The sequence below is a fragment of the Paroedura picta genome, chromosome 1 (genome assembly GCF_049243985.1).
Source record: "Paroedura picta isolate Pp20150507F chromosome 1, Ppicta_v3.0, whole genome shotgun sequence".
NCBI lineage: Eukaryota > Metazoa > Chordata > Lepidosauria > Squamata > Gekkonidae > Paroedura > Paroedura picta.
Window position 1 is genome coordinate 139944143 of NC_135369.1, and position 21726 is coordinate 139965868.

Below are 21726 nucleotides of genomic sequence, written 5' to 3' on the forward strand. Positions count from 1 at the left end.
TACTTCGGCAGGAAATCCCTGCTTTAAACTATGTCAGAAGACTGACAGAGACAGGTCTTCATACAGTTCTAGGGAGTTCCCATAAGGTGGGGAGCAGCTGAAAAAAACTCTTATGATTGCACACCAACCTAGTAGAAATGATCATTATTAGGAAATAGTGGTGGAAAGTGCTACTGGGTTGTTGCTGACTTATGACAACCCCTGGGGTTTTCAAGGCAACAATGGTTTGCCATTTCCTATGTCTGCATAGCAACCCTGGCCTTGCATGGTGGCCTCCTATTCAAGAACTCACCAGGGCCAATCCTGCTTAGCTTCCATGGTCTGACGAGAATCCTAAACATAATAGATAAGGATCTCAAAACCCAGGTTATGCTGAGTCAGACTATTAACCATAAGCAGCACTCCAGGGCCAGTCCTCTGCACCGCTACTCTGAGTTCCTTGAAACTGAAAGAGCAGTTATCTGTCAGGGAGGAAAGTCTTCAACAGCTTTCCAGCTGTCGGCAGCTGGTTGAGCTATGTATGTAGATGTATAAAAAACAAATTGTATACAAAACAGGCTATTCCTGACACCAATGTACAGATACAGGCCCTTTTCTAGGGTGGTCTGTGGACAACTAATGTGAAGAACCAGAGGCCACAGGAACTAAGGTGCTTTCATCCCCCCCCCCCCCCCCCCGTCCCTTTCCTGTTCTCTCTCCCCCCCCCCTTTGTCATTTTAAGGAAAAGGGTAAAAAAGTAAATGGGTTGGGCAAGTAGGAAGGGAAAGCCTACCTATCAAATGAATAATTACTTTTAGCTACTTTTTCACAATAGGATCTTCTGGGGATGCATTATCCTGTTTGTGTACAGAACAAAAGTTAACAGGCAAGAAATGTAAAGAAGAACCCATGTAAAAGCTTTCCATTTCCTCTGAATAAATACAGTGTCTGTGTTCATTTGGCCCCCTGCCTTTCTGTGTTTGGCTGTGGTAGAATCCTGTTTTCAAACTCAGGGCTGCCTGGTGAATCTGTGCATGATCTGGAGAAGTCATGTTCGTGAAACAACAAGTTTAAAATGAATTATTGTGAAAATAGTTCAGTTTATTGGATTGTGTTTACCACTTCCTTTCTGCCAGCAGACGTACCTTCTGCTGAATAGTGGAAGCCGTTCCACTGATCCCCCCCCCTTCCAGGGGTTTGCTGAACCCTGGGGGAGGGACAGTAGGTTGCAATAAAGGTAAGGCTGTAGAAAATTTATGTTCCGTGGGCAAAGAAGCGCGAGCTTCTTCTTCACTAGATGCAACACATTGTCTCTACAGCATCATGTGCTCTCCAGTCTGGCAACAGTGTCATTTTTTTAAATATATATTTATTTATAGTCCACCTTTCTTGCTGGGATACAGGACAGATCACATGTTTCTCTAATAAGGCAGACAGTGTGCTGGTGTGGTTAGAGTACAATAAAACATACTGTAAACATGGAGTAGACTACGGTCCTGTACCTTTTCTAAAGAAGCATCCTGAGTCATAAATACTTCTTAAGACAATTTATGTAGAACTTTTTTTCATTTTAGCAACATTTTACAATGATACCTGACAGTCTTCTGTATGCAAAGGAGTGTTAAGTTGCCATACTTAAATATCACTAAAATGATCAGCCAGTTGCTTGATTAGACAGACTTGACCATATATCAGTAATCCAGGCAAATAGTTTGCTGTTATACATACTTAGTACTAACCCAGACATAATAGTTTGACAGGAGGCAGAAACAGTATGACCCGGAAAAAAAATTCCTTTCGAATTGTTCCGTTTTTGTTCCTAAATCTCTAACTCTGCATTTTGCATATTAACTAAGGAAAGTCTCACTTACTTGTTTCATCAGCAGACACCACTAATATTCTCTGCTGAGGAAATATTCATAGTAGATGAATAAAACTGGAAGACACTTTAAAATAGGACAAATATTTCACATAAAAAATCTTTTATATGTAAGGATTCCTTAATTTGGACTAATTCATAAATATGTAGTGTTTTCAAAAACTGATGCTTCCAATATATTGCATTTTAGGACTTGGAGAAAAACCTTGACCTTAGTAGTAATAGCTTCCAGAGACAGCTGCATTCTGAGAAAAAGAAATTATATGAGGCTCAAGAAGAAAATAAAGTTTTGCAAGAGGAAATTGAACTACTAAAACAAAAATTAAAGGTAATTATTATTTTTTAATATAAGAGCAACCTTGTGAGATTTCGTTCAGTGGCAATAGGTTTAGCATCCAAAGTTAAACCACCTCAGGAGGTGATGTTTGATAGTTTCAGGTGGCTCTCTTTAACCAAAGTGGACAAGTTGCTGAGGTCAGTAAGGGCAACCATTTGCCCCCTTGATCCAGCCAGCTACTGCCCAGTCTAGCATCTCGTGTTTCTGGGTAAGGTGATTGAAAGGGCCACCATGGGCCAGCTCCTAACATACCAATCAGGCTTCCATCCTGGCAATGGGGTGGAGATGGTTCTGGTCACCTTAATGGATCACCTCCAGCGCCAGCTGGACAGGGGTGGTTTGGCTATTCTTGTGATGCTAGATCTGTTTGCCGCATTTGATGTGGTTGACCACAAGTTCTTAGCTTACTGCCTTGCTGGGACTGGGATATGGGGGCAGCCCTTTAATGCTTGCTCTCATTCCTACAGAAATGGGGACAGAGGGTCGCTGTGGGGGAAGAGTTATCGTGCCCCTTTCAGCTCCCATGTGGAGTGCCAAAAGGGGGGGATCCTCTCACCTATGCTTTTTAACATCTGGCTCAGCTGGTCCAGAGCTTTGGTCTGGGTTCTCATCAGAATGCAGATGACACCTAGCTCTACCTCCTCGTGGATGGCTGCATGGACTCCCCCCCCCCCCTGAACCATTTGCCAGATATTTGGAAGCCTTAGCTGAGTGGCTCAAGCAGAGTCGCCTGAAACTCAATTCTTCCAAGATGGAGGTCCTGTGGCTGGGAAGGAAGGGGGTGAGCTGGGAAGCACGTCTGCTGAGATTGCAAGAGTAGGCTGCTAATATGCTTGTGGCAGGACACGTGGCTGGGCTGGAAGGTGGGTTGGTGGGGCCCCTCTTCTAACAAACCTCCTTTGCCAGAGCAGAAAATATGGCAGCCGCAGACAACACCAGCACGCGGTTATTCCCCACCATTTTAGTGTCCTCGCTGGTGGAGGGGGGGCAAGCAATGACAGCCATTGTGGCTCCCACAGCCCTCAGCTGGTCATCTGTAAGCCCAAACTAGTAGCCAGGGTACAAGAAAGGAAGGCATAATCCCTGCCACCCTCCCAAAATAGATGGTGGGAGTCAAGTTCCTCCTCATCGCCTGAGTGAAGACATGGATTTGTCATCCACTAGAGGGAGTAGGTACTCCAGAAAGAGAAAAAGATCCTGTTTAAAATCTAGGAGAGCAGCATTGTCCTCTATCAGGAGACCAAAGAAACATCACAAAAAGCACAGAGATATCTATCAACATTCAGAGGCAGACAGGAGGGATCTTCAGTCAGCAGCTACATTGGTTAAAGTGGCTCCTGAAAAGAGGATGGAGAATGGTTGGGGATGGATTCTGACTCCAAAGGAGTCTCCAACAGACTTTTTTGAGCAGAACATTTTCAAAGACTTTTGAAAAAAGTCACTAAAAGTCTCATTTATGAGGAAGGGATTGTGACCAGTTCTGCTTCAGGTAAAATCAGGACATCAGCTAACTTGGATGTAAGAGATTTCAAGAAATTGTCTAGTATGCCCATTTGCTGATGACTTTGAAAATGTTATGAGTGCTGAATGGGCAATCCCTGGCAGTGGGATGGCCTTGCATTCTGTAGGTAAAAGGTTTTATATGTTTCCAGATGAAACCATGCAGGATCTAAAATCCCCCCTGTTGATGCTCCTGTGGTAGGTATGCTATCAGGAGCAGTACTAACCAAAGATGGAGGTAATGTCCTAAAGTATCCTGTAGATAGAAAAAATGAAGTGTGTTAAAGAAAGCTCATGAAACGAACTCCTTAGCTATTAGAGCAGATGCAATTTTTTCTATGTCATAGTCCCATTGCACTGGTCAGACCACACCTGGAGTACTGTGTGCAGTTCTGGAGGCCTCACTTTAAGAAGGACGTAGATAAAATTGAAAGGGTACAGAGGAGAGCGACGAGGATGATCTGGGGCCAAGGGACCAAGCCCTATGAAGATAGGTTGAGGGACTTGGGAATGTTCAGCCTGGAGAAAAGGAGGTTGAGAGGGGACATGATAGCCCTCTTCAAGTATTTGAAAGGTTGTCACTTGGAGGAGGGCAGGATGCTGTTTCCGTTGGGTGCAGAGAAAAGGGCGCACAGTAATGGGTTTAAACTACAAGTACAACGATATAGGCTAGATATCAGGAAACAGTTTTTCACAGTCAGAGTAGTTCAGCAGTGGAATAGGCTGCCTAAGGAGGTGGTGAGCTCCCTTTCACTGGCAGTCTTCAAGCAAAGGTTGGATACACACTTTTCTTGGATGCTTTAGGATGCTTTGGGCTGATCCTGCATTGAGCAGGGGGTTAGACAAGATGGTCTGTATGGCCCCTTCCAACTCTATGATTCTGTGATTCTGATTTTGCTACAGTAGTCTGGACTGATGACTTGTTGCAAGATCCAGAGCCAGACCCCCTAAGGTTGAGAAAGGCTCTCTTAAAGATCAAAGGAGCCTGCCAGTTTGCTGCAGATGCCTCACAAGATGCATTGCAGTTCTCAGCCAGGGCACAGGGGACCAATATAGTAGCCATACGTAATCTCTGGCTTAAACACTGGAAAGTGGGTACCCTATCAAAATCTAATCTGGCAATGAAAATTTTTCAGGCAGACTTCTTTTCGAGGATGGTGCCTTAGACAAAGTCTTAGTAGAGACAAAAAAGAAGAAAAAAGTGATGCCATTGACTTCTTCTCAGAAGGACTAGGAATTTTAAAAAAAACCCTTTCAGCCCTTTCATTCGTACAAGTCTCAAAGTGCCCACAGAGATAGTTTCAGAGGAAGACATTCCTTCCCATACCAGTCTAGATACCACAGACCCCAGTATCAACCCAACAAACAAAGGGAAGGAAATACATCCATATAATCTGTATTGTGTGCCCAAGAAGTCAGGAGAATGGAGGGCAATTCTAAACTTAAAGGAACTAAGCCTATTTGTCAGGAAACAGAAATTCAGAATTGAGTCCCTTTGTTCCATTCTACAGACACTTCAGGTCAACAACTTCATGGCTTCCTTGGACTTGAAAGAAGCCTACCTGCACATTCCAATACATTAGAGTTCCAAACAATACCTCAGAACAAACATTACCAATACAGGACTTTATTCTTTGGAATCCCTTCCTCCCCAAGAGATTTTATCAAGGTGATGGTGACTTTGGTTGCAGTTCTTCGACAGAAGGCTGTCAATGTCTACCCTTAATTGGATGACGATTTGCTGGGGGGGGGGGAGAATCTCCAGGAAACCCAGAAGAGCATAGAGGTGACAGAACATACACACTTAAAGAACACAGATTCTTGATCAATGTTTAGAAGAGCAATCTGACACCATCCAGAGAGCTGATCAACACCAAACAAGCAAGCGTATTCCTGACTCCAGACAGGGTGATGAAGGTGAAGGACATGGTATCAAAGGTTTGCAAGCCAAAAAAGTGGACGATGCTCTTAGCACAACTGCTAGGCCTCTTGATAGCAATCATAGAAACAGTCCCCTGGGTGAGGTTACACCTCAGACCACTACAGTAGACATTATTACCATTTCAACTTCATATCATCAAGAAAAGACACAAAAAAATCTTCATTTCGGAGAGACTGAAAAAGGATTTAAACTGGTGGTGCTCAAAGGTAAACCTGATCAAGGGAATGAATTGTATTCAGCCAGTCCCAATCATTATGACCACAGATGTGAGCCTCAGAGATTGGGGAGCACACTGCAGAAACAATACGGCTCAAGGAAAGTGGACAAAAACAGAGTCCACTTTCAGCATAAATATGTTATAGTCAAGGGCCATCAGGTTGGCTCTAGTAGCCTTTCAGGAACTACTCCAGGATCAGTATGTCCTCATCAAAATGGACAATGTGATAGCCAAAGCACATATAAACTGACAAGGAGGCATAAGAGCATTAATGCTACACAAAGAGGCAGTGATGGTCTGCCAGTGTGTGGGGGGACACCATGTCCAAGGAGTAAAAGCCCAGCATCTTCAAGGCACCCAGAATGTGATGGTGGGTTGGCTGAGCTACAAGCATGTGGACCCAACGGAGTGGTCAATCAACAATCAGTGAAAAGCAGATATGTTATGAAAAGGAGTTGGTTTACATGTTAATAAAGAAATATTTCCTTTTGTCCATCGTTAATATTTTGATTATTAACTTCATTGATGATCTCAAGTTCTAGTATTTTGGGAGAGTAGATATTTTCTCTGTGTACTCTACCCTGTACATAATTAAATCAGCCTCAATCAAGTCTCCCCTAGTTGTCACTATATTAAACTTAGACATACCAGGCTCTGTCAGCCTTTCCACAGAGAAAAAATTCTGCAACCCCTTAGTCATCTTGGTTGTCTTTCTGTACTTTTTCCCGTTCTGTAGTGTCCTTTGTGAGGGATGGTGACTAGAACTGTACACAGTATTCCAAGTGAGGCCACATCTTAGAGCTATACAGGAGCATGATAGTAGTTTGCCTTTTTCAGCCCAGTGACAAACTGGATTGACACTTTCATTGAGCTGTCTACTATGACCCCAAGACTTCCCCCCTCTTAGTCTCAGGAAATCCAGAGCCAATTAACACATACTTGGAGTTTGGGGAGGGTTTTTTTCAGTATGCATCACTTAAAACCAAAAATTGTTCATTATATACAAATGCAATCATTTTGCACAGCCAGTTGCTTCTATTTTTTAATCAAGGACGCAGTTTTTAAAAGCACATAACATGCATACTTCCTTAAACATCATCCATTGGAATTTCATGGATCTGATTAGCAGCACTGGATTTTCAACAGGAGAATCGAGTAGCCTTTTGAGGACTTACTTCTCACTGCCTCTTTTTTATTTTTAGGATAAAGAAAGAGAACTAGATGCCAAAAATATATATGCTAATAGAATGCTAAAACCTTCACCCAGAAAAGGCATCAATATTACACCAAGAAAAAATGGTAATTATTTTCTGAAAATACCTTCTGTATTTGCTTTTATTCTGATCAGACCCTTTCATTGTTCAGCTTTTTAATATTTTTATACTGATAGGCGTGCCATCTTTAATATCTGGCTATCCTAAAATATTAACTAACAAGTTAAAATCCATAAATATGGAACAGCTTTCAGTGAACAGTTAGCTTGCTATCCCAACATGAGCAATGGAAGTTCATTTGGTGAAAGCATAATTAATCTACATAAATTTGATAGGAGCGGCATCATTAGTAAATTTAGATATGAGGGAGGACCATTTACTCAACTGTTAAAACATTGTTTTGAATTTAATTTAATGTCCTTTATATCGTGCCAAATGCTATTTTAATGAAACTAAAGGATGGCAAAATGTTTCAGGCATAGTGAGAAAAAAAGGAACTGAATCTCCCATCACTAGCAGTATCACAGGTCCTGATCTGTAGAGCTTCAAGATGCAGATACAACAATATTCTACAAGTGGTTGCAACAAAAACATGTGTGCTGTCTGCTGGAGGAAATGAAGTTCTTCCCCAAAATTATTTCCTTGTGGGAATATACAAGAGATAGATAAGGAAAACATGCTGTGTCTTTGTTAACAGATGAAAAGCACATTTGTGTTTATTGTTTAAAAAAAAAACTAGATCTAATGTACTTCCTACTGCCTGCAGGATAAGCAGTGATAAGCAATGATAGCCACACTAATTATTGATGTTAAAAATAGGCCCCTTTGTATTCTGTTTGTGTGCCTGTGTATAAACACAATCCATCAGTCATTTACTGACCCAAAGTTCTTTGGATTGTTGGAAAGATCAAATCCAATCACTGGCTTGAATATGTATGTTTCAAAATTCAACTAAGATTATATAGCAAATGCATACTTCATCGTTTTTCTTACTTGTTCTGGTTCTGTGTAGTCATGGAATGTCAATCAGTGAGATGTTAAGAAGCTTTTTATTTAATATTTACTGTTCTTAGTGGGAATGACAAAAACCTTCCATAAGTTCTGTTATGTTTGTATAGGACTGTAAGATTGATCATGTTAAGTGTATTTCTTACAGCTGTGAATAGGGAGGCTAAAAGAGAAGAACGGATGGCAAAAGGAGTACAGACCTCTGGATATTTCTCCCCTGTAGAATTTCCTCCACCACCAGATTTTGTTTCTGATCCTGTTTCAGAAGAAAAGACAGAAGATGTGCATATTAAAATGGTGAGTTCGGTATGCATTTTACAAGTCAGTTCTCAAGGTAATAAAGGTAAGTTCCTATAAATGGAAAAATAAAAAATAAGTAAGTAATACAGCATTAGGTCCACTCGTCCAACAGCAGAAGGTCTCACAGTTGCTAAACTGAGGTCTCACCTCCCAAAGCAGCCATTTTCACCAAGTCAAAAATATCTGTTATATAATTATAAAGAATTCCCAAAAAAAAAAACCACTTAAATGGCATAAAAACATCATCAAAACAGGGATTTCATAATTCATTGATAATAATTACATAGTCTAGATAAAACAAATGAAATAATTAAATCAATACCATTTATGTAAATAAATATATTGTCTTTTAACAATGAGCCTGGGATTTTTATTACATGTGAGGGTCTGCAATACAATTCTAAAGTATATTACACAGTCCTGGGCAGGAATATTCTGTTCCAGGATGGTTGGACTTGAATAAGTAAATTTATGACACTGCTCTAAAGGGATCACAGAAAGGGAGTGAGAAAAGACTTTTTGCTTTCTCAATCTTCCAAACCCTTTTTCTATTTACTACAGAGTGTTGAACGGCTTAGCAGCCTGGGTATGGGGGGCAGCAGTCCCCAACCTGATAATTTAATTTGTTGTTACACTGTGGGATAAAGGAAAGTTTTTTTCTAATTTTGTCTTTCTATGACTTCATCCCCTTCTTTTTTGTGTTTCTTCTACCCTGAACCTGAGTTATACCATGCAAGTGAAAATGAAATTATATTTAGTATATTCATGTCTCTGAAAGGACACGTCCTGTTATATTAGTTTTTCATTCCTGTAGAAGCTTTTAAGTTAAGGGGGGTATTACACAACTTAATGTCTTTGGGGGAAGATTAGTTTGGCAGACTGGAAGAGCTTTTCCTTTGTTACAAACTAAATTAATGAGGTAGACATATTGCACAATAATTTCACAGACTGTGGAATGGAAGACATCCCCACACACACACACACACACACACACCTCCCACCCCCGATATTCCTTCTCTTCCTAAGATCTATTGCAAAAGGCATTTTGTTTGCTCCCTTCAGTCTTATGGCCACTGGGCACTGAAGGCTCGTGCCAGCACTCCACCCACATGATTCTTGGGTTCCTTGCCAACATAAAAGGCAACATATGTGCCATATTCCTGAGTATATCAAGGATGAGGTCACAGAGACATGTTACACTAAGACAGGAAGAAACTTTTTAAAATCTTGTTCCTGTGGCTAAAGGAGTTGCTGGCTTTTATATCTCACTTAAGAAACAGCCTCAGTTTGAGAAGTGACTCTCACAAATGGCAGAAGGATCTCTAGCAGAATAATGAAGCTCCTCTCCAGCTTTGGAAAGAATACTTCAAATATGGACAGAGGGAAATCAGAAACCAAGGTTATAAAGCAGAATAATACATAGAATAGGTCTGAATAATTAAGAGTTTGAGTTGGTGAAAATAATGTCATATGTGGGGGGGGGGCTCTTTTTCAGTTTTTCTGACAGAAAAATTAAAAGATTTGGGGAAGCACTGAAAAAAAAACCCTATAAAATATTTTGACAAAAACAGCACCAAACACTCAGAGGAAAACTTTGAAAGGTTTCACTGAAGTAGAAGAGGAGAAGGAGTTGGTTCTTACATGCTGCTTTTCTCTACCAGAAGAGACTCAAAGCGGCTTACATTCACCTTTCCTCTCTTACATTCACCTTTCCTCTCTTTTCCTCACAGCAGACACCCTGTGAGATAGGTGAGGCTGAGAGAGCCCTGATATTACTGCTCAGTCAGAATAGCTTTATCAGTACCGGGGTGAGCCCAAGGTCACCCAGCTGGCTGCATGTGAAGGAGTACAGAATCAAACCCAGCTCACCAGATTAAAAGTCAGCACTCTTAACCACTACACCAAGCTGGATCTGAGAACTGTGTTCTCGTTACCAGTAACTAAAACAGAGAGCATCTAGCTGGAAATACACTTGGCCATTCAGATATTATCTGTATAACCTTTTTTCTGACTAAATAATATGTTTTATGTTATTTAACACAGACTTCATTTTTGTGTTTATTTAATGCCTTTTTTTTGCTTTTCAGATAGCAAAAATTGAGGCAGATGAGCTGATATAGCATAGGGTGCATCAGCTTGCAGTTTTCTCTTAAGCATTGGCTATATATGCAGTTTTTCTTGTAGAAAACAAAAACATTTATAATGTTTGAATTCCATAAATATTTTAAATATTGCAATTTCATATGCTAAATAAGTTATAAATGATTCATTTTCTGTTGTTAAAGCAATAAAATTAATTTAGATTTAGTACAGCAAGTATTATCTATATTTCAGTTTTTCCCAGAATTTCTGTTTTGTTTTTCCTGGGGGGGGGGGATGTTTCTTCTTCCGTGGTTTCAGAATTTCCAGAAATTTCACATAACTAAGCATGCATCAGTAATTCCCAGTACTAGAATACCTACATTAAATGTTCCAAGCACCTACATGCCCTGTGCAACATTCCACTGAAGAATGGAAGGTAAGATCCAAAAAGTTTAGCCAGCAAGACAAAGCACAAGCTGTAGCTTACATATCCAAGCAGATCAGAAAAGCTGTGCTTCCCAAGCAGAGGTTTGAGTATCCAGGCAGCAGTCACCCATATGGGAAGATAAGCAGAATAAGATCCTCACAACAACACCAACATAAGTGGTTACGAGCTAGTCAAAGCCAGGATACCTCCTCCGTTATCTAGTGATTTAAGGACAAAAGATTATTTTCCTTCCAGATGGAATAGCGGGGAGGCCACAGGTAAACTGTGTCCCCAGACTGGCCAAAGGTATGAAGAAGAGTGATCTTAAATCACAGAAATATTTCCAAATGAGTGGATCCAGGTGTGTGTAGCAGGTTATTCAGAAGCAAGTCCCATCTGTTAGTAAAATAGTAGATTTATTGAACTGGGATTTCTAGTGGGAAATTCAAAAGTCCAAATGAGATCAATCTGAACAAAGAACCTTTTAGTAGAAAAGGTAAATGTGAGCCTCATTCTTTCTAAGCCAGAGTGCTAATATTCTTTTGTGGCTAATTAATTAGTGAGTGAGCTTGAGTAATGACCTTATTTCCAGATATTAAATAAACTCAGTCTCAGTCTGGAAATTCAGTGGTCTTCAGTAGACTGAATAGATTAATATGTGGTCCCAGCCCTCCAGCTAGCTCTTTGGGGTGTTGATTATTAGAACCTTGATTTCACATTACTTGGTTTTCTGTATAGTATTCTAGGACTAGGATGGCACTAAACTAGCTTAAATGCAGCAGGTATGATCTTTTAGTACTATACAGCAGTACTATATGACAGGTCCGCGCATGCACGTTTGCACAGGCCCCGGGTCGCCCTCCCTCCACCCCTTGGCAGCCGTCCATAACCTTTTTCCAGTTGCGGACCACTGCTATACAGTACTGCTTGGAGAAGCAGCCAGGCTTGCAGCTTGGAAAGGTCCCTTTTCCCATGGGACCCTCTAAATTTACTGGAATATTGTTCAAAATCTCTCAGTTCTGTCTCCAAAAACACCTCAGGAGCAGTAAGCTTACTTAGTGCTGGATAAAAAATCCCCGCAAATTAGTGAATTTGATCTCAGGTAAGATGGTATTAGAAATAATTAGGAGGAGCAGATTTCCCTTAACTGTCATGGTAGTTTCACTTGTAAGTTCTGCATTATGTTGCTGAAAATCTAGTTTTATCCAAAAAGTTTTTTAAATCTCAATTCTGTATTATACCTTCTGAAGGAAGAGATCGTTAAAAATGACTGGAAGGAACAAGCAGAACATACCAGGCAGGAACAGATCAGAGAAAAAGAAGAGAGGATGAATCAAGAATTTCAGCCACTAGAGGAAACAGCCAAGTTCAGCAACGGTAAGAAAGCGCACATCATTATGCAATATATAGTGAAAGCGTATTGTTGTACTATTCTCCAGCAACAAGAATGTCAAGCCAGATATGAAATATTTCATACTAATAAAAATAAGAAATGTTTCTATCAAAATATGATAATTATTCTCAGAAACTTTATCAGCTGTCCTACTAGTGAAGTGCCTGTTGCTTCTGGGGTTCTAGCTCTGATTTTTTTTTAAGTAAACCTACAAGTTAAGAAACATGAATAATCTTTTTTTTAATAATATAGACCTTTGCTTTTGTAAGAGCAGTGAAGACAGAGATGGCAATATAGTGATATACAGTTTTTAAATTAAATAAATAGTAGTCTGGAGTGTAGGAAACATTCTGCATATCTTTAAGAGCAAAGATGACCTTGCACTAACATTGCATTCCCTGGGTTTCTGGATTACTTCCCTCTCTGCATTGCTGTGTTTAAGTAAACAGGCTTAAAACTTTTTGAAATCATGCTGCAGAACTATTTGTGCTACCGGGCGCTTGTTTTGGGCTATGGATGATTGCATACTGGTTTGAATTTTTTGCTAACATTTGGTGTACTGTGACAAATGTGAATTTACCAGCCATAGGATTGCAAACTTAATATAGAGTGCAGATCTGGTAGCTTAACAACACGTTGCTTTTGGTAGTAAGGTGTAAGTCTATTGGAGGAAAAGCATTTTACTCAGTTTGTACACTTTTTCTATCATAATGGCTTAGAGACCCCACAGTGTTTCTGCATGAGGAAGAATTCTTGCCCACAAAATGTGGCTTTCTTACCTTTTCCTTCTCTCTCCAGCCCGAAGTGCTATTCCTGGGGCTTCCCTGTCTCCCAGTAGCAGCATTTCATGGACATTTTGGGCAGCAGCAGAAGGGCAAAGACAAATCCCTTCATCTATGACACCACTTGCATTAATTCAGTACAATATATTAATTTACATAAAAATCAATTTCACTTAATATATGTACAGTAGAACAGCTTTCAGCTAGTTAAACTGTGGAATTTAACTATACTTTTTTAAAAATATGAGGTTGTCCATTTGCCTGAACTTAATTATCAGTACAAGTGGTACACCTAGACATGCTTGTTTTTTCTAAACAGGTCAATTAATAATTGATCTTGTTACAGAATTTTGTGTAGCTCCAAGTTCAGTTTTGGTAGACCCCATCAGCATGCATATCTGTATCCAAACAGATCATATGTACATACTGATAAGGTCTACTAAGATTGAAATTAGGGATGCAAAACAAAAATAAAATCATTGAGTAGTTTAGAAAAAATAAATGTTAATTCTCAGACTTGTACTACATTGTATTTGTTGATTTATTTTTGATTTTGATCTCTTAGAATGTGAAAAAGAAGAATCTGAGAAAATGAAAACAGAAAACCTCTTGTTGGAGAGAGAAAACAAAGCAAAGATGGAAACAGAAATATATACTTTGGAAGATGAGACACAGAATAGTGAAAGTGTAGAAGAAAGGAGACGGAAGGAAATGCTGTTAAAGAAAATGTATAATATTGACCAAGAAACCCAAATCAATACAAAGTTAGCTTCCCAAACATCAACATCAGATACAACAAATACTACTTATTCCTTGGAGAAAAGCAATAGACCATTCCAGTTCTCGGGTATAGCAGAGAAGATATTAAATGGTTTTCCAGAGTATGATCAATCTGATGGGGTTACAAAAAGAGAAACCCAGAAACAGCAAACTGTAGGAGCCATATGTTCAAGTGAAGAGCTGACATTTGGAAGTTATGTGCCTTCATTTGCAAAAGGGTCAAGAAGACCAAGCTGGCTTAATCAAAAAGGTGACATCTTAGAAGAAACCACGAAGGAAAATGTAGTTCTCAATATTAAGAGAGAGAGAAAGACCAACTTAATGGAACAGCTGTTTGGAAGCAATGCCCATCCTTCATCTAAAACAAATGACCTGGATTTTTTTGGTCAAGACATTAGTACAGATACTTTTCCTCAGGATAAAGGTGTCACAGACAAAGTAAAAGATGACAGTGATATTTTCCTTAGTGAAGGAAAAAACTTTAATCCCAAAAGGCACAGACTGCAACAGACTGCAAGTAGGCCAGCAGTTAAGGTTCTTAATTACTTGGAAGATGAAATTGAGGAAGTGCTACTGCAGTGATGAATATTACCTTTATTTATTATGCTATTTATAGTTTCAAATACTGTTTTAAACCTGAGGTGACTGACTAATATGAGTGCCAGGGCCCAGGAAATTAGAATATAACTTTTGATGACCAATCAGGAATTGAGCTGTTTGTACAATGTTCTAGATTATTTGAGAGAGGTGATGGCTTTGTTATGCATATGGAAATAATCTTTTCTGTAGGAGTTCCTTAGTATGGCCTCATCCAGCCTAGTCAAATGTGGTCATTTCCTCAGGTTTTCATTCGGCAAACAAAAGTAATCTCTCCTTCTAAGAGACCTCTTTGTTATCTTCTGCTAGTCATTTTTAAATGTTCACAGCTCTTTGGTATAACGCCAGCAGAGGACTTAAGATGCTCCAGTATAGGCATTAAAATACAGCTTTTTGGCCAGAAGAGGAAGTAACAAAGAGCTTTTTGTTGTTAGATATGGAGAATCCTTCCTCCATCACTTGTCTTTCTATTGTCTTCCTGAGGAAATGGCAAAAGATATACAACAACCTTTAAAAACATTCTGGGTGATCCAGTTCCTCCCCTGTGCCAACCAGGAAGGAGGCCTTCAGTATAGAGAATCCCCTTTTAAATGTGTTCAGCTATGTGCAAACTATGGATCCAGGTCTACTTCCAAGTTTTATGTTGCCAGTGTACCAGAGATTTAATACAAACATTTGCCTTCAAGTGTTCTTCTATCAGTTCTTTATATAATGCACAGTGTATGAGAAAACAACTAAATTTTGACAATGAGAACAGTACTACAGAAGAGGTTATATGTAGGCAACCTATCAACATTATGTGAATCTGTTTGTGCACAGCAAGCCTTAAATATTTGTGGAAAAACATCACTGAAGCTACTTTTACTCGAAATGGGTCTGAATTTCTTATGTAAAATAGAGAATGTAGGACTTGATGGAGTCTAAATGATGAATTATTAAATTAAGATCACACAGTGTATTTTAATAAGCACATGAGAAAACTTGTTTAATTGGATGATAAAAAGAATTATATTCATTTGAAAGTTTCTATTGCATTTGTTTAATTTTCCTCTAGCTACAACTAATTTATACCAAACAAATTCCTAAGTTGCATTTAGCAGCTCTATTCTACAATAAATTACTTGCTGATTTCAGCTAGTGGGCACAGTCCAGCAAAATAAAGTCTTTGTGCAAGACAATCTTGTGTCTCTGGAGCTGTAGCAAATATCTGTTGCCTAAACCTATTGGTAAAATTACTGTTTCATATATCCATAATGGCAAATATTAGGACAAATTAATTGTAATGCTAAAATCCTTACAATTTTATTTATCTTTAAAATGTCATTATTTAAAGCAGCAGTCCCCAACCTTTTGAAGGTTGAGGACCGCCTCCGGGGGTGAAGAAGAGCTGGTGGCCCGGGCACCATGCATGCGCGTTAACGCCCCCTCGTGGTGAAAACACGCATGTGCTGAGCCTGCCTGCCTCTTCCCCCCTCTAGCAGCAAGAAGCTAGCCAGGCCGCGAGTGAAGCGGCCGCTTTGGCGGCCGCTTCTCTCGCGGCCTGGTGAGCTTCTCGCTGTGGGGGGGGAGAGGCAGGCGTGGCCGCCGGTGGCCCACTACCGAGGCCTTCGTGGCCCGGTACTGGGCCGAGGACCAGGGGTTGACGACCCCCGATTTAAAGTAACAGATTGCAAGAAATGTATTATATATTATTCTAAACATCCAGTGATACCTGGTGAAAAAGTGTGGGTTTGATTTTATCAAATTTGAACCTTATTTCCATAGAAATGTAATGCCCATTTGTGCATGCTCTTGAATATAATGGATCTTGAAATATGAACAAAAAAACTCCTTGTCTAACAGCATTCTAGACCTCTGCTTAAAGAAGTTGTTGCCCTCCTGTTTTCTTTACCAATTTTGCAACAATTCCTCACTTTCCTTTTGGCTTCAAAGAATCATTCAGTTCATCGAAGCCAGTTTTCATGAATCAGATCTGTGCCAAGCACAGAAAGTTGAAGGCTGGAAAGTGCTACATGCACATGTGGAGATCCTCACCCTCATGCTTTAAACTGGTGGGTTATCATCAGATGCTTCAGAAAGCAGGAGCTGGTACCGGCTAAGGATAATTCAGCCATTGGTGGCATCTAGTGCCCAAGTAGAGGATGGAGAAGAAAGATAAAATTAGGTGCCGTTTTGCTTCTGTCCTTTGTTATCCACCGTGTCTTAGGGACAGTGTTGTTGCAACAGTACTGATCATCTGTTGAGACTAGCCAGGAAATCCTGGAATTTCTCATTTAAATAGTGGAATATCTGTTTCTCAAAGGAGGTCAGAAGTTAAAGGAAGGAAAAAGCCCTTAGTTATTGCAGAGTCAAGCCAAGTAATGACTCCCTCTAGGGAAACAGGTAATCTTTCCATATTAATCTAGGTTACCATGCTGCATAAATAATTGCTATTTTCATTTTACCCATCACATGGATATTTAGATGTCATTTATGCTAGCATGTTTTTGTCCAGTGGGCTCCAAAGCCCCTTTCACTTCTGCCAATTTTTCCAGTTGCTTGTTTGGCCTTCAAAATACTTGAATCTTTGAGAGGTTTTCAGCCTAATAATAACAGAATGTAATATTCATTTGATTCCAGATGCCATCATCTCTAGGAAAACACAGATATAATTGTATACACACTCCTTTCCTGTCACTCTTATATATGGAATTTGACTTACAATGATCTTTCTAGCTTCCAGAAAGAATGGAGATAGAGCATCATTTTGGCATGATTATATCTTGACCATTATTTGCAAAAGATCTCTGATTTTTCTGGAAGGTATCTTACATGAAGGGTCTAAAGGTTGGCAAGTGATCAGTAGTCATGATTTGGAGTGTTTCTAGCATAAAATGAAAGAGTTAGCATTTTCTTTTAATAATAAAACAATGAATATGAAAAAGTAAACAATGTGTTAAAATAATTATTTTAGGTCTGTTGGTTTAGAAGTATTATCTGTAGTGATTTAAAATGTATTATGTAATGTTAATTTAGTTTTTTATAAATTTATATTTTGTGTAAAATATAAACATTTGATTTTTAACAATGATTTTTATTAAAAGATTTCTGTGATAGGTTTGTGCTCAACTTTCTTATGTCAAACTTGTGTTTTGTACACTTTCTCACCTTTATCTAAGAGTCGTGGACAGGTAAAAAACAATTGGTGTTACTGAACACAATCTACCCCAGTGTCCAAGTGAATGAAATTATTTTGGCCCAAAATCTCCCTAAGGTAGCCTGATTTAAAGGAAGAACACCTTCCTTTTCCCCATCTCTTCTTTTTAGCAGTTGCTACCGTATGTGTGGTTGGGTGCCTAATCTGGCCCAAGCACCACCCCATGATTGGTTTGACAGGATACACTACATGTATCCTAATGTAGTGGTCCCCAACCTTTTCAGGTCAGGGACCGCCTCCGGAGTGAGGGAAGAGCCGACGGCCCGGGTGCTGCGAAAACGTGCACGAGTAATTGCCGCGCATGCGTGTTTTCACCACCAGGTGGCGCTAATGCACATGCATGGCAACAGCGCACATGCGCGGTTGCGTCACCGCCATGCCGGCGGCTGCGCCTGCCTCTTCCCTTCCTTCTTGCTGCCGGCGGGGGAAGGCACGCGTGGCTGGCGGCGGCCTGGTACCATGGCCTTTGCGGCCCGCCACCGAGCCGCGGACCCCTGTCCCCTGTTAATGACCCCTGTCCTAATGGAAAAAGTGCTGAGACCCTGAATATTTATCTATTTATTGTATTTATATACTGCCCTCCCCTGAGGCTCAGCAGTTTACATAAAATGCAGGAAACTGTACATGGAATTTAGTTTTTCATAATAATAATAATAATATAAACATTAAACTGTAACAGAGTGTAATGATACAAACAGGTCCAGAGCAGAACACATGGGTGAATTTCTGGGAGGGAGGGAGGGAGGGAGGGAGGGAGGGAGAAGGGGCCCTGTAGATGTTGTTAGTCACCTGGTCTCAACCAAATGCCTGATGGAAAATTTCCCTTTTACCGGCACTGCAGAACTGTTTTAGCTCCATCAGGTCCCTGATCTCTGGGAGCTCATTCCACCAGGTTGAAACCAGGCGGGCTTCTTTAGGGCCAGGGATCATTAGCCAGTTGGTGGTGGCAGGGCATAAAGCTCTTTGAGGGGCGTACACTGGGTACACTGGGCCCTGGCTGCATATGGCCTTAAAGGTAATTACCAGAGCCTTCAGTCTTATCCAGAAATCATCTGTAGTTGATGGAAAATGGGCTGAAAATGGGCTGAAATATGGTGAGAGCAGAGTTCATTGAGAAGTATAGTTAACAGGGATTTCTGAGCATCTCCTGTTCTACTTGCAGTCTGCTTGCTAGCCATGAAAATGGAGCCAATTTTTCAGTGAAACCTTCCATCGGTTCATTAATAGCTTGAACCTGATGGTACAGTTAGTTTTAATTTATTAAGACAACAGAGTACCCACACCCGGCAGTATTTCACAAAATGCACAATTTGATACAGAACAATGGAAGTTCTAGTGTTCTTAAGTTTAGTTAATTGATGTTTTGTACATTCACATTTTTGTACAGGCTTATTGGAGCTATACTTACATCTTCCATGGCTGTGAGTAGCATCAGTCCACTTGCTGCACAAAGGAAGGAGGGAGGGTGGGAGCTGGAGGGAGAGGGCCAATCAGGGTGTGGCCAGCTTTGCTGGCCGCACTCGGATTGGCCCTATTCCATCTCGGACAGCCAGGACACGCTACACCCCCAGGGCTGTTTTACCAAATATTAAGAGGGAACAGTGGCTAAGGATATGAGCAGTGCATATATTTCAATTTTCTTCAAGATTTCTATTTTTAAAAAAGCAGCACCAGAAAGAATTTGTGGTTTTTCTCCAATAGTTCCAGACTTTCTGAAAATGTTATGTCTTTACTCCTTGATCACTTTGATTCTACTAACTGTCCTGCTAAAACAACATATGTCCTATATTTCTTTGCTCCATCCAGAAAGTTAGAGAAATCCTGTCATAATATGTGAATCCCCAATATATGACATAGTGCTCTAATGCCTAACCAGTGTTCTTGGCTTTTAAAGCAGATTTATGCCATATTTCTTTAAACGGTATCCATTACTAGAAAAAAAATGGTTTTGTTACATTCATGCACTTTGTTCCTGACTTAAAGATTCTAAAGAGGTGAAATAGACATTTCATGCTGGCTAACCCAATGGCAATAATTTCCCATTTAAAATCATTACTTAATTCACACTATGGGGGTATTTTAATGTTTTACATAGCTTATTTTTGCATATTAAGTTATTTGCAAATAATAGCAGTTATAAGCCAACTGTTGACTCAGCCCTGTAAGAAAAAACTATGTCACACTGGTGGTGGTTATGGCATAGTTCTAGGAAGTAACTGAATAAAAGGGACAATCTCCTTCCCTAAACTGCTCTAACGACTTTTAGCAATTGAGAGGTACAGTCTAAGCCAGGGGTAGTCAAACTGCAGCCCTCTAGATGTCCATGAACTACAATTCCCAGGAGCCCTTGCCAGCTGGGCATGGACATCTGGAGGGCCGCAGTTTGACTACCCGTGGTCTAAGCTGATGAAACCAAACTAGTCCTCTGCCTTCAGTGAGTATGCAGTGCACATTTCAGATTTTGAAGTTACTAAGCAGTCCTGAAAGACTACCAGATATTTAACAATGGTGGCTCTTAACACCACTTGCTATGAACTGTTATTGATTTGACTCCAAGATCAGATGTTCACAGTTAGAAATCTCTGATGATGGATATCTGCTAGACTTTTCTCCAATCCTTTTCCTATAGGATCTCTCAAAGTTTGATTTTTGTACCTATTCTGTATTAAAATGTATCTGAGATTTGTGTTTAAGAAGCTGCAAAGATATTGGATGAAGAACTTTTTGTACACATGAAGCATCCAGGTCAACCATGGTGTTTATTTAGCTAGGGCCCCGAAAATGGAATGAACGTGCGAAAATTGAATTGTCCAAAACTCTCTTGTACAACAGAAATTGAAGTTTCCATATGCACATTAAAGTAGTTGCAGCCTTGTATTTGGCAACATAAGGGCCCAGGAGACATACATAGTCTGCCTAATACTGCTCCCAGAGGGTCCTCCACATTTGGACGAGAATAGTCATGGAGTCGTTTTGTTATCTTCTATCATTGTATAAATAAATGGTTTCATTAGAGGAATGTTACATATTTATTCAAATTATATAGAACTCAGAATCACCATTTGATGCAATCCTTTCTTGTGTCCATTAGCACTGTAGTTTCCATTTCTCTTCCTGATAATTATCTTATTTTTGGTGGCAAAAATAAGTCATTTTAAGGATTAATATATTCCCTTCAAAGGAACAAATTGCCAATGGCTGTGTGAACTTCTGTTTTTTTCTTCAACAAAAATTGCACCGTCTTAGTAACTATCTGATTAGTTAAATGTTGGCAAGAATATTTCATTAATCCAAATATATACAATGGGGAATAATTTCCATTATTGTGTGTCTTTCAGTACTAATTTATGAGTGTTTTAATCCTTGACAAATAATAGACACATTGATTTAATGCCCTGTAGAACAAAGAAAATTCCTTTAGAGGGCACCATTTGCTTCCATAGCATCCTGATCTGCCTGCATGTCTAGATGCCTACAGTTAATTTAATTTTAAAACGTAATTTACCTTTAGACTGAACATGCATGTTTAATGTCATGTTTAACGGACTTACAGAATATGGAGTGGCTGGTCAACCAAATGGCAATAGAAGTAGAACAAAAGTGAGAATAGTTCAGTTTTATTTATTCTTATTTTATTATTTATGTACTACAGAGCTCTAATCTTGGGGAAGGCTCACAAAAATTGTGATTTGAGGACAGACCTTCAGTATAGCAAAGCAGTGGATGAGGATTTATTCTGGACTTCCAGAACACCTAAGCACCATACCCAAAAGATGCACAGAGTTAAGAGCTGCATGGATTAGTTCTGGCATGAGGCTGCTCCAGTTTGCTTTCAGAAGGGTGGTGTAGTGCCCTGAAAGGGACTGCTCCAAGTGAAAGAGTGGAATAATGAGTCCATGAAGGGGGAAGAACAGCAGGATGCTCAAACAGACAGGTATGAGAGGGATTGCATATACAGTTTTAGCACCAACAAGTTTGGAGATGATTCTGACATATGTTCAGGAGAGTGTAATAATTTCAGCTTCTGCTTTGTGTCAGTTTATATATCAAGCAACTGACAACAACATTAATGTTGGCATTAAAGCTATTAGAT

The 21726-nt window shown here is 39.8% G+C and overlaps 1 protein-coding gene across 3 annotated transcripts in view; it reads left to right on the top strand.

Moving 5' to 3' along the window:
* LCA5 (lebercilin LCA5) overlaps positions 1-17532 on the top strand; it is a 31354-nt gene extending 13822 nt beyond the window's left edge. For all 3 annotated transcript variants that reach the window (XM_077306108.1, XM_077306116.1, XM_077306101.1), the window contains 5 exons: positions 2049-2186; positions 7057-7153; positions 8225-8373; positions 12136-12262; positions 13626-17532. In XM_077306108.1, coding sequence (XP_077162223.1) covers positions 2049-2186; positions 7057-7153; positions 8225-8373; positions 12136-12262; positions 13626-14422 — 1308 coding nt within the window. In that variant the 3' untranslated portion in view covers positions 14423-17532. The remainder of the gene's footprint in view (positions 1-2048; positions 2187-7056; positions 7154-8224; positions 8374-12135; positions 12263-13625) is intronic.
* The last annotated feature ends 4194 nt before the right edge of the window (positions 17533-21726 follow it).